We start from the raw sequence: 13866 nt of genomic DNA, 5'->3' as shown, positions 1-13866 counted from the left end.
AGTGGAGCTAGAATAAAGTGGCTTCCACAGCTAAAAAGGCTTTGTGAGGCAACTAAAATAGTTTTGGGCTTGAATTCCATAAAACAAACGTTGCCCTAATAATTGAAAATAGATAAGCCCAATTGTCTGGTATCCAGGTCTAGTCCTGAAACCAAACAATAGATCCTCAGATTTTAGTTACACGAGGCAAAATCTTTATACACTCAAGCTTGATTTGAAAATAACGAATAAGGAAATCGTACTTCTCACTCAATTTTTCTTTAAACATTTAAAATTTATTTATTATCAAAAAAAAAAAAAAAACTTTCTAGATTTATTTTATATATATATATAATATTTTATTCCTAACTAGCATCCATTGCTAAAATAGTGTTGAATCCCACAATAATAAATTATATAAATGCCATAATTTTTTATTAAATTAAATATTATTTTTATTGTGAGTAAAAAATGGACCAAATCACTATTTAATAAATTTTTTTAAGGGAATGGAAAAATTAAATGAAATTTATAATTTGACATTATTATGCTTTAACAATTATTAATGTAATGCAAATTTTAAGAACTGACATTAATATTGATATTTATTATTACAAAGCTAATGTTAATGTTACATTTCAAAAATAATAATATGAAAACAACTTTTATTATTAAAGATTATTTTTCGTGTATCCATGCTAATTTGGAGTTTTGTTCAACATTTTTGGTGCTCCTTGGACTACTAATAATTCAAAATGTTTCCACTCACCCAAAATGTAAAATAAAATAAAATAAAAATAAATTCAATAACCTAATAATAGCTATCTATTATCATATATTCTCCGTCTACCACTACTTTATCACAATCATCACTTCATTCTCTCTCTCTCTCTCTCTCTCTCTTCGACAACAACCTCTGAAACCACAGAGCGATCATCATCTTTCTCTGTTTTTTTTCTTCTTTTTTTTTTGGCCTACGTTTTACCTCTCGACACACATAGTGGCACTCACTTTCATAGGCTATGGGACATGTGAATGCATCTTTTTGCTGTCCTCCTCCCATTTGTGATGGTCTCTTTAACTCTCTGTCACTCATGGGTTTTTTTGGAAGATAACCATCACACGTAAAACGTTTTTTTAAAAATAGTAAAATTTTAATTTTTTTTAAAACTAACTATTTTAGGATAAAAATATTCTTAATTAAATTAAAAATTATACAATATATTTTTTTATTATTATTTTTTTGAAACATTCGTTTCATGTGCAAAATATTTTCTAATAAATTATAAACATTTTTTTATCTCATCTGTTTTTATTTTTATTTTTTTGTATTTTTTTATTTTTGAAATTAAATCCAGATAAAAATTTTCTCTTGTTTCTTATTAGATGAAACTAAAAAAATATGAATTTATATTTTTTCTGTTTTTTTCTGTTTTTTCTTGTATTTTTTGTTAGTTTTATATTTTTTTTAGATTTTTATTTAATATGGATATGTAAGAAATTAGTTTATGAGTTGTTATATGTGAATTTAAAGATACTTAGGTAACATATGGTTTAAAAATGAGGAAAAAATTGTGTAAAACTGAAAAATCGCAAAAAATAGTAAAAATGGAGGAAATTTGATGAAAAAGATGAACTTTCGTCATTTTTTTCGTCATTTTTCTCCAGTTTTTCAGTTTTCGCAAGTTTTCTGCCAGTGTTCCTCTAGTAGGAAAACGTTATATTTGGCACAAGAAAAAAAACAGAATCAATTTTTTTAATACAGTTAATATGTTTGTTTAATATTATTCAAATTTTTATATATTTATTGATTTAATTTTGTAGTAAAATAGAAGATGATGATATTGTAATAGCTGTTTTTTATAATGGAACATTGGTACAAAATGATGGTAGTACAGAGAACGCAAAATTGCTCCTTATGGCATGTGTTCTCATTACTACACCACGGATGCATATCGTGCATCTTATGCTAAGTCAATTTACCCTGTGTTAGATGAAAAACAAGAGCATGCTCCGGATGATGTGGCTAGTCGTATTGTTCTTCCATTGAGATGGACACGTAGGCGAGACAGTAGGCCAAGGATGTAACGCATACCATCCCAAGACGAAGATGTTATTGGAGGTAGATGTAGCAAATGAGATAGTGTTGGACATTATAGGCAGAGATGTACGAATCCATTGTCTTATGCTTCGAATTAGGAAGTTTTAATTTAGTGTTATGGTTTAATATCTTTTGATAATTATTTCATATCTTAGATATTATATTTTCTACTTGACGGTGGAAGATTTATTAGCATTATTTTTTTTAAGAATTTAATCCCAAATGAAAATAGGCTTTCTGGAGTTGATTTTAAATCTTTAGTTTACATCTCATTTTATGAAATGTCCAAATAATTTTAAAAAGAAAAAATATATATATATATTATTTTTTCTTTTATTTTAAGTAGTTATTGATTTTAAAAGTCAATATATTTTTTGTTAAATCCATCTTCATCTTATATAATATTTGTATCTACTTTCAATTTTTTTACCCCACTATTAATTTAAATAATTTATTAGAAATTGATTTTCCAAGTGGAGGAAATTAGTTTCCAATAGGAGTAAATTTTATTCAACAATTTCCGCTTGGAGGAAATTTTTCCAATAGGAGAAAAACGATTTCTGCTTGGAAGAAAATTTTGGAGGAAAAATTTTCCAACAGGAGGAAAACGATTTCTGCTTGGAAGAAAAATTTTCCGCCAGGCGGAAAATTATCCAGAAGCTTCAATTGACCTTCATATGAGATTTTTGACTGGAAAAAAATGTTTCCGACAAGAGAAAAATGTATCCAGAAGCTTCAATTTACCGATTTCCTATGATTTTATTGTATAATTGCTTTAAAAAATTCATTAAAAAATGTGTAGTACAATGGACAATGGTGACAACAGCCGAATCAAATCATTTTCTCTTCCTACCTAATTCTACACTCCAACCTCCTGCTCTTCCACCTCTCTCTGCTCGAAGCTTCATCATTTCCTCTTCATTATAACCTTCCATATCAGGCCCTCCTCCAGCCATGGACATTAGGGCCATAACGACAGATTGGTCTGTATTACATTCAAAGGGAATGCAACATGCCACCAACTTAGACACCAAAAACTGCATCAAATAATAATCAAAATAAAGTAAAGGAAACTAGAGAGAGGGGAACAATCGACAAAAAAATTATAAAATCATCACGAATCAAAAGGAAGATATACCTAAAGCTGCTCACCAAACACATAACTAAATATACTACAAGATATTACACAAGTTTTTCTATTCAAATGACAAAATAATTAACATAAACTTTAGGAAGATGTCACACCATGAAAATTAATTACATAAGAAAAAAGGTCCTCATTACACACCAAAGAAAGAAAGGAATTCTACTCTTTTTCTTCAGGAGGATATCCACATTCAACCAGAGGAAATTTCTTTTTTCAATTTGAAATAAGTTTCTAAAATAGAAACCAATTTTATCAATAATATGATTATGAATCAACTTTCTAGTTTACAGAACTCACTTTCCAGATCACTCATGGAAAAAGAAAAAGATGTACATATGAAAATACCTAAAGGGAAAAAGGAAATCAATTGGACCAATGAAGAAGAAGAATCTAAATGTATACCTTTATATATCTTTTTCCCTTTTAACAGTGTAATGAAAGTTTTTTGCATAATATATTTATTCCACTTCGCTTTATTATTTAGCCACACGAAGCCTCCATTTAAGTAAAACACCATGAAGATTTTTAAATTTGCAAAGAGTACCTGGGAGCAAATAAGCATTAACAATAATAGCTTTCAAAACACTACCCAAAGACAAGAATTTTTTTTCATAAATGGAGTCAATCATGACAGTGCTTGGAAGCTTTGCTCTTCTATGTTTCTTCCTCAATTGGTTGATACATTCAGGCCTCTTCTTAGTAGTCCCATCTCTATGTTGCTCACTCCACGCCTACAACATTCTACACATCCCCGTTAGTAGAAATAAAACTTGGCCAATCTAAAATCTTTACCTCTACCCATTTTCCATAACCAAAAACCGAAAACAAAGATTCAAATTTTGGATTTTTTTTTTCTTTTCCCTCAATTTTCTCATCAACCAAACATCAGAGAATACATTGACAAAATATGAAATTAAGTGTAAAAAAGGAAAAAAAAAAGAAAAAAAGAAAGCTCTGTACATGAGTGATATCAGATAGAAGAATTGTTGGGGTAACACCACTGGAATAAGCAGTACAAGTCTTGAGGATCTGAGAAGCAATTTAATTTCAACTGGGTCGTTTCGTCTCTTTTCCATTTCCAATTTTGGAATCCATATCTTGGTCTTCTTCTTCTTTTTCTTAAGGGGATATTATAGATCTGGCATATTAAATGAATCTAAGAAATGGATCCTCCTCTTCTACTTTCAAATCTTCAAAGGCCACGTCTAAATCCTTTATTATTTTTTCACTGAGTTTCATATATAAAATTTTCTTGGATTAATTATCCTACTAAAGCAAAATTCTAATATTACAATAGTTCATAAATAATCAACTACTAGCAAAAAAAAAAAAAAAGTAGAGAAAGAAGGAATAGGAGGTTGCGACGGCACCGGCACAGACACAACCTGTGGCTGTGGTGACAACTAGCTTTTGATGATAAAGGCAATGGTGTAGATGCGGCGACGTCAATTGTGTTGGTGTGGCGACGATTGGCTCTTAGTGGCGACGATAATGGTGCAGCTGCGGTGATGACTAGCTCTTGGTGGCTATGGCAATGATGCGGCTGTGACGACGACTAGCTCTTGATGGTGACTGTAATGGTGTTTTTCGAAAGAAAAAGCCCTAGCCTAAGTTTTGAAAGGAAAGAGAAAGCAAGGAAAAAAATAAAAAAATATAATAAAAGATATTTTGGTCCAAATATATTCAAAGTTGGTTATTTTTTTAGAAAAAATAAAAATTTTGTTATTTTTCAAGAATGAATTTATGGGCGGTTAGTCTTCAAAAAAAAACCCTCACTCATTTTGGTGCCGAATCTTCCCGGGTCGACTTATGGGTATCTTTGGGACTCAGCAAGCAGGCCCATGTCATGTCAGAAATAGATAGCCCAATTCGTTGGTCTAGCCCTCTTTACCCTAACATTCAATTTAAAATGACGTAAAAAGACATTGTACTCTTCTTTTCTTCTCTCTGTCAAAAGACATTTTACTTTTCAAGCACCGCTTTTTTATTTATTTTTACTTTTAAACTTTATTTTTAAAATATATTCTCTCTCTCTCTCTCTCTCTCTTGTTCCAAACCGACCGATTGGAGGGTTGCCAATAGTCAACCCACACGTCCATCATTATCTGCCGCCACACAAAACAATACAACCCAATGTGTTTGTTTTTGTTTTGGTTGTGAAGAATAAATGTGTAATTTAGAGAAGTCGGTAGGGCTACAGGCCAACCTTTGATGTGAACTGAGAGATACTTGGAAAAGCTTAAACCATAACCCAGTAACTCTTTATATTTCAAGGGAATCTTCACAATTGATCAATCTCAAGCCGCAATTAGTGCAGTTACTTGTATCCACACAAATTTGGAGCTATTGTCCAATTTTTATTTTTATTTTTTTGTACCTTGGTAATGACAATTACACAATCTAAAATAAGTTCAAATAACCTTATAGTACATATTTTTCTGATGGATGGACATACACACCAAAAAAAAAATAATAATAATACAAAAAAAAAAAAGAAAAAGAAAAAATCACTGAGAAGAATTCATGTTTATCTCCTGGATGGTATCCAGCAAGAAGAATGGAAGAAGAAAACAACCAATTAAATGCAAATGTTGAAAATATGAGTCAGATAGACATCAGCCAATCTTTATGCATTATATGATCAATAGTTAGATGCCACTTTTCTTTTTCCTTTATAACATTGTATTGTAAGAATATGAGTGTGGATCATGATCTCCAGGAATACAGTATTGATTTTTATATGGGAAAAAAAAAATAATAGAGAATGTCTCTGGCCGTGTAACTCGTCCATATACAATCTGGTAGCATTCCTCTGCGCTCGTACAGTGGTCTGATGTGAGAGGCTTTCATGTGCGTGCTCTACTTTTCCTTTTGCTATTTTTCTCCAATTTTGCAACCGAGGACAAAAAAAAGAAAAAAAGGCACCATATGTTTATCATTCTCAGCCGCCTAACATATTCATAATATGCAATTATTATTGAAATTCACCGCAAAATTCCAATTTCCAATGGTACTGCAAATACTTGCCCTCATCAGTGTTCCATTAACTACTACTTTTTAATCTGTCAATTTTTTCAACTTTTTACTTCCTTGACATGGTGAAACTTTTTTTTAACATGGATTAGTGATAGGTTTATAAAAATATTATTGTTTTTCATTACTGATAATATATTAGTAACTAATATGATTATCTTGATTTAATGGTTCGTATGGTACAGTAAGATCTCATATTAAGAATAAAAGAGAATTTAAAATAAACATCGTATAGTACTCTAATTAAATAAACTACCAAATTAAGATTTTTTCCTTAAATCAAATTAAGATTGATATGCATATATACTGCACAACCCCAAATAACCAAGAACCCTATAATGCTGGTCACCATCAACATAAGGACTGCCCTCAAACTTGTACCTAAAGAAAAGTATAAGATTGCATGAATAGGGAAAATAAGAAATTGGTTTCTCTGTTTAGTACAGACAAAAATGAAAAAAAAAATGATGATGATTGATAACTTTTCTTTATGCGCTGCCCTTCATCCCACATTCATTGATCTGCAACCATTCTAATTCTAGGGCAAATGGCATGGGCTTCTCTTTTCCAATTACATTAGACAAAGCAAAACTCTTACCATATATTTTGATCTTTCAGTGAACTTTCTTTAATCATTAATATTTTAAAAGGCTGCATTAACTATATATTAAACAAAATGCAAGTCCCATCAGCTTATTTGTGCTGCAGCCACACCTTTTATGATTGAATTTGGAGCGGGTCAAAATTATAAGGCAGGGTTGATCCATATGCGAATAAAAGACACAAAGATGCTCCATTAACCAATCATGCATGCAAAGATCTAAAAGAGATTTGGATTGTCTTTTTTGCTAGCCTGATATGAAAATTTAGTTAGCAAATTGGCCGTTTGTGTAGTGGTTATGCTTTGCAATTTATGTCATTTTGTGTAACTTCCAATAATTATATAGAACGATAGAATAAAAGCATAGACATTAAATTTATAATGCATTGTTTTGAGTATCCAATTTTAAATAGTTTATTACACCATATCATCAACATATGCATTTCCCTTATTTAAAAAAAAAAAAAAATTAAAAAAAAAAAAACATATTCATTTCCCTTCAACCATGATACAACATCAAACCTATCCTTTCAAATTAATGCATGCATTTTGGCTCCACAGTTGAACAGTATTAATACATATTTTGCTTGACGTTGAAAAATGTATGGAAAAAGAATTATCTTTGTCCATGCATTCTTGAATATGCAAGGACAAGTGCCATATAAACTCGTCTGCATAGCTTCATGGTGTTCTAATTCTATAATGGCAACATGCCACTCCATAGCCAAAATATATCGACTAGTTAAATACTTACGTACAAAGAATTGGACAAACCAAACAGGTCTTATGGCTGTTTAATTTGGATTTGCCATTAATGCTTTCTTGAGAACCAAAAATCTCTCTCTCTACCCCCACAAGGCTCTTATCTACATTTATTTTGATCCATGGTGGGTAGTAAAGCTGGTTACTGTGTGTGCTATATATTTACCTTCACCTGCATCTATAATTGAGCTCCCAGATCAATTGGCCTATACCTATAGCTATATATAGAGCTTCTCTGCATTCATGGTGGGAGAGACAAAATTCCTTGCAACTTATAACAAACTCATGTTGATTTCTTTACTGTCTTACCAACCAGAAAAATGTTTTTCCCATTATTCCATTGTCCATACTGCCCCTATTGTATCAGGAACCCCTAAACAAACACCAATTCAAAGAAGGTCATCATCATTATTGGCCACCCTTTCCATTGCTTTGTACCTTGTTCTAATTCAGAAACATTAATTTCCACAGTGCGTGCAATATGATATTGTCGCTTCCTCTTTGCCGCTCGCATATATAAAATAAGATAATATTCCATCTTTTAATAATTATGCATATAATTTTAGTCCGCAAACTGGTCTTTTTGAAAGACCATCTCTGAACCGTGTAATATGCTGTTTTAAAATCAGTATCTAGTTAACCAAATATATTTAAATGTTTCTTCTTTGATAATTATGATTAGACACTGTACATCACATATTAATAATAAACTAACAAAATGCAAAGATTCCAAAGACCCTCAACTTTTAACACAGTAATTGGTCAAATATATTTGAATTGAGCTATTCTTTTTTAAAAAAAGAATTGCTAAGCGGCTGATGTTGAACTTGAATCTACCTGCTCCGCTATATATGTACATATAAAAATGGAACAGTTTTTGAGTTTTGATTGGTTAGTTTCAACCACCTTTAATCGAACATTCGATGGTTGCTATATTTGCAGTAGCAACTATGGAATTTGTGGCAAATAAGTGAGGTAATATAGGCTAAAAACCAGCATTATATACAAGAATTTCATCAGCTTATATACCTAATACTTTTCGAACAGGGTAAAGGCGTCGTTGCAAATAAATGGAAATGCATATGAGTTTAATTAACATCAAAATTCAACACAATCACTCGCAACTTGTTACTCACCGGCAATCAAGGACCACTCCTCCACATCAACGCACACCCACACGACACCGCATCACACACCACCGCTTTTGCTTCCAGATAGGGATGGTCTGGTCTGGTCTGGTCAGGTCAATATCCCAGTGTGTGGGTCGGGTCCTACCATGTCCACTTTTTTTTTTTTTTTTTTTTTTTAAACACTGTTATCGGGTGTTTTATTTCAATAACATATCGAATATAAAAAATTAAAGGGAAAAAAAAAAAAAGAAAGAAAGAAAAATTTTGAGGTATTTCAAATAAACCCTTATTTCTCGGCTCATATATTATATATATTATATACATATCTAGGCTAATCGAAAGCAGTTGCGACCAATCTCTTTCCGGAACAAAGCAACGGCAATAAACGAAACGCATCTGCTCCATCGAACATTCATCACCTGGACCACCACTCTTTCTATACACCACACCACACCACACCACCGCTTTTACTCCTTCCGGAAGCCCATAGTCTAAGCCTATCCCGTCCTTGTTTTTTAACCCTTACCGTTTCTCTTCGTATCTATGACCAGACTTCCGTCTCCTTCTGTCTGATTGATTTGACTTTGAGCTTTCTTCTTCTCCATGGCCTGTCTCAGCGGCGGTGAGAACTGGGTCTCTCTCCCCAAAATGCTCTCCCGCCGCGTCTCTCTCACTGATGACAAACAGAACGGGGACGACAAGCCCAGCTTTTTCAGCCCCCAGTCTATGGCTTACCGGTTGGAGAAGGTTTTCCCGGTTTATGCATTGGGGTTTAATTCAAAGCCTGAGCTTGACTCCGATATGTCCGTTTCCGATTCGGATGACCCGATTTGGGACGAAGTCAGAAGGGAAGCCAAGTTGGAGGTATGTTACTAATCATGACCCTGACTGACCCTTTTGGTTTTTAATTGTTTGGATTATTATTATTATTATTATTATTTTTTAAAGAAACTTCTTTTTCCCTCTTCTTAAAATGAAAGAGAAAGCTAGACAATAATAAGTTCAATTATTGAACTGTTTTCACCTTAACTATTTTTTTTCTTCTGTACTTTGCTCATTTTTTTTTCTTCGTTTCTTTGTACATGTTTCTTTAATGGTAAAACGGGCTGTGTTAGTAAGTATTTACTTATTTATCTATTTATCAAAGTATGACCAAATTAAGCATGAAAGGGAAAAAAAAAGTGTATGTTTAGACACTTTTTTATATTGCAGGCAGAAAGGGAACCAATTTTGAGCAGCTTCTTGTATGCGAGTATACTGGCACATGATTGTTTAGAGCAAGCGTTGGGTTTTGTTCTTGCCAACAGACTTCAAAATCCTACCCTTTTGGCTACTCAACTCATGGATATATTTAATGATGTGATGATGCGTGATACAGGAATTCAACGTTCCATTCGCCTTGATGTCCAGGTAGTTTTCAGGTTCAATGGTGTTCCGGAGAATTACTGGGTCATTTTTATTTGGTCCTGCTACGGGAAAAAAAAAAAAAAAAAAACAAAAATTACTATTTTCCATATCTTTTCTCAGGCTTTCAAGGACCGGGATCCTTCTTGTTTGTCATATTGTACAGCCCTGTTGTATTTTAAGGTATCCTGCTCTTGCCATGTTTACTTGTTTTGATAATGCTTCTTAATATATTATGATTGGAGACAAAAGTAAATTTATTCTTACTGTGCAGATGTCTTTTCATATGTTATGGTGTTTTTTGGATACTTTTAGTAGTTTTAATGTTTATTAGTATGCAAGTAGGTCCTTAATGTTTCAAGGTGTTCTTTTGCAGGGATACCATTCTTTACAAGTACATCGAGTAGCTCATGCTTTGTGGAACCAAGGACGCAAAGTATTGGCCTTGGCATTACAAAGCCGAATTAGTGAGGTACTTCTTTACTTGGATTAGCAATATGACCTATTTTAGGAGTGTTGTGTTTTGTGTTTGTCTTTTTAATTTCCAACTATTTTCCCAGGTTTTTGGAGTGGACATACACCCAGGTAAAATTTATTTATATTTCACAATCACTATAGTGGATTTTTAAACAAAAAGCAATGTAAAATTTCAGGAACAAGTCAAACTGCTTTGATTATTTTTATGAGGCATCACATTAACATCATGATTGCCACCAAAATAATATTAATGAGATAAGTGAAAGACCAAGAAAATGAAAACTTTTGTGACCATCGAGTTTTTCACCCTTCTAAGGAAAAGAAGAAACTTTTGATTTTTTGTTTGCGGAAGAGTAGTTGCTACCTGTAGAATTTCCATCAACTTGATGACTTAGAAAGTACTCTGTCTATTTTGTAATGCTTACTTTTCCATTTTCCCCTCTAATTTTGTCAACTTTCTACAGCTGCAAAAATTGGAGAAGGAATATTATTGGATCATGGAACAGGGGTCGTTATTGGTGAAACTGCTGTTGTGGGAAACAGAGTTTCATTGATGCAGGTAAATTCTATTTCATTCATTATTTATCTTTCCACCTTGGATTGTTGTTGTTGTGAGTTATCATGTGATTGTTCAAAAATGATCTACTACATGCTTCCGTTTTTTAGGTATAAAATCTACTCCATGCTTTTTGTTTGTACATTTTTTGTTAATCTCAACACTCTAAATAACACTCCAGGTAGTAGATTCATTTCATTGTCATTCTTATTAAGGGAGTGGAACTCTCTTTGAAGAGGAACATAGTAACTCATGGAATTCAATGATAATACATTTGGGTAAAAACTGTAAGGCTTTAGATTAGGACCCTTTGTCATGTTTGTGTTACTAGTTACCTGTATGAAGGGCTTTAGATTATTCAATGGCTGTATACATGTATTATATTTATTACTTGTTTTTGAAGTACAACTTTCATTATGCTAACTGCAAAAGTTAATGTTTAATAGGGTGTGACTCTGGGCGGAACTGGGAAAGAAATTGGTGATCGCCATCCAAAAGTTGGTGATGGTGCACTAATTGGAGCGAGTGCAAACATACTTGGAAATATAAAAATAGGTCAAGGTGCCATGATAGCTGCCGGTTCCCTTGTGTTGAAAGATGTCCCTGCACACAGGTAGAAGCTGATTGCTCTGTTACCTGCCTAACTATGTTCTCTCAACCTATTATTTTTGTGATTTACCAAAAAAACAAAAAAAAAAAAAACAAAAAAAACTATTATTTTTGTTGTATTAGTTATATTAATGTTATTTTTTTACTTTTCACAAGCATGGTGGCAGGAATACCAGCAAAGGTGATCGGATATGTAGATGGCAATGATCCCTCTTTAACCATGAAGCATGGTATGGTGGACGAGTGGATACCTGGATTTTGTTTTTTATTTAATTTATTTGAAATCAACGTATCAATATAAATGCTGATGGTGACATCTAAAGCATATGATACATGGTATTGTTACTATTGTACATGCTGGAACTACATTCTTGGGTATCACCTTGGCTAAAAGATGAACTTAACATTCATTTGAAGCAATGAACACAAGGGGTCATAATTTGGTATCTGAAAAATTATAAATTAAGATATTGGTGTGGGACTTAGACGAAGCTATCTGGATACTGAATTATGTGGAGCACCGGTAGGTAATGTTCGGTCAAACACTATGCACTTTGTCATGTCCACCATGTGAAAATTGATAGTCAATATTTTGATTTGATCCACAGTAACTAACCTGCTCATGTCTTGGTTGTTACTATGGATATGTAGATGCTACCAAAGACTTTTTTGAATACGCAGCAGTTAACTTCAGAGATGCGAGATCAACTGGTTAGCAACTCTTTGCTATTTTCTGCTTCATTTACTTGCATGGAAACTGTTAGCAAAAGTGGAAAAATTCTCATCATATTAACTTTTGTTCATATTCTTAGAGATTTTACAATCGTTTTATGCAGGTAAAAGAAATAGTATTGTTAGATGGGTCCCATACTTATAAATATCAAGTTCTGCATATTGGAATATTGTCCTTATTAAATGCTCTGGTCTGCTATATATTTCAGGAGGTCAGGTTCCAGGAGACAGAATCAAAGAGGGTACTTAGAGATGTGTGGACTGAGACAGACCGAGATAACCTTTACTACTCCCAAATGCAATTCATCATTGTTTTAAGGAGGAAGGTTTTGGGGGCTGGGATGTTATATTGCTTTTATCTTTTCTTTCCTAATTTTCATTAGCCGTTTTAGAGTCATTGTTATTTTATAAATTATATTTGTTCAAAGAGGCTCTGGTATCAGCAGCTTTGGAAAGTTCCAAGAGAGTTTGGATGTCATTTTTCCCGGCACATCAAAATTTGGATAAAACCTTCAGAAAAGTCTGTTGAGGTTTAAAACCAAGTCTTGGATACTGGACACTGTGGGCCCCAGATTAGATGAAGGGAGATGAATTTATGGTTGGGGATTTATCCTATATATTAAAATCACATCACCTCTTTTTTCTTCTCAGAATTCAACTGCATTTTTGGAAATGTCTCATCAATATAAATGTATTGTGGGCAATTATATAAAAATCAATTTTTATTTTTTCTGAAATTGACAGTGTAGTGAATAATAAATGTTTAATTTGAATGTTTTTTTTTTTTTTTTTTTCCCAACACTATTCCGAGTCCAATATAGGGTCTGTGCATGATATAAATATTTCCATATCAAGATTGAAATTGGAGCTGCTTCATTTAACTGAGGTTCCAACAACTTAAGCAGGGCAATTGATAATCATTTAATTCTGTATTATTATATTCATGCATGAAATTAGAGTGTTGCTTTCTTATTTATAAAGTTTTACCAAATAAATCCACTTTTAGGTCTAGGAACTTATTTCTGGTTAGTTTAATAGTGTTTCAGATCCCCAGTCAATCTAATTGGTGATATGTGATTTTTAGATCTCCAACCAGTCCAGTTTAATTTCTTTTTAAATATAAATTAAAAAAAACATTTGCAAGATTAATGGTTAGTTGAGAACTAACAAATGTTATTAAAATTTTCTCTACTTTCTCAGTTCTTCAAGCCAAGCCAATCCAATCTCTCCCTGTACCGACTCTAAACCAGCAGACACAACATGATATCTGGTCATCAGTTTGAATTCAAAAGTTTAAATTTTAACCGATATAGATACTGTAAAAGTAAAAAAATT

At 32.5% G+C, this 13866-nt stretch overlaps 1 protein-coding gene across 1 annotated transcript; it reads left to right on the top strand.

The window, feature by feature from the left end:
• The first annotated feature begins 9002 nt into the window (after nt 1–9002).
• On the top strand, nt 9003–13159 carry LOC107424304 (serine acetyltransferase 2). Its single transcript, XM_016034070.4, has 10 exons — nt 9003–9617; nt 9966–10163; nt 10281–10340; nt 10534–10629; nt 10718–10742; nt 11099–11193; nt 11637–11803; nt 11956–12029; nt 12451–12510; nt 12741–13159. The coding sequence occupies exons 1-10, from the start codon at nt 9357–9359 to the stop codon at nt 12779–12781; spliced, it is 1077 nt and encodes a 358-aa protein (XP_015889556.1). The 5' UTR covers nt 9003–9356; the 3' UTR covers nt 12782–13159.
• Nucleotides 13160–13866: the final 707 nt, after the last annotated feature.

This window comes from Ziziphus jujuba, chromosome 7, assembly GCF_031755915.1.
Source record: "Ziziphus jujuba cultivar Dongzao chromosome 7, ASM3175591v1".
NCBI lineage: Eukaryota > Viridiplantae > Streptophyta > Magnoliopsida > Rosales > Rhamnaceae > Ziziphus > Ziziphus jujuba.
The sequence above is the reverse complement of the archived record's forward strand: the minus strand, read 5'-3'. Positions and strand labels throughout refer to the sequence as shown.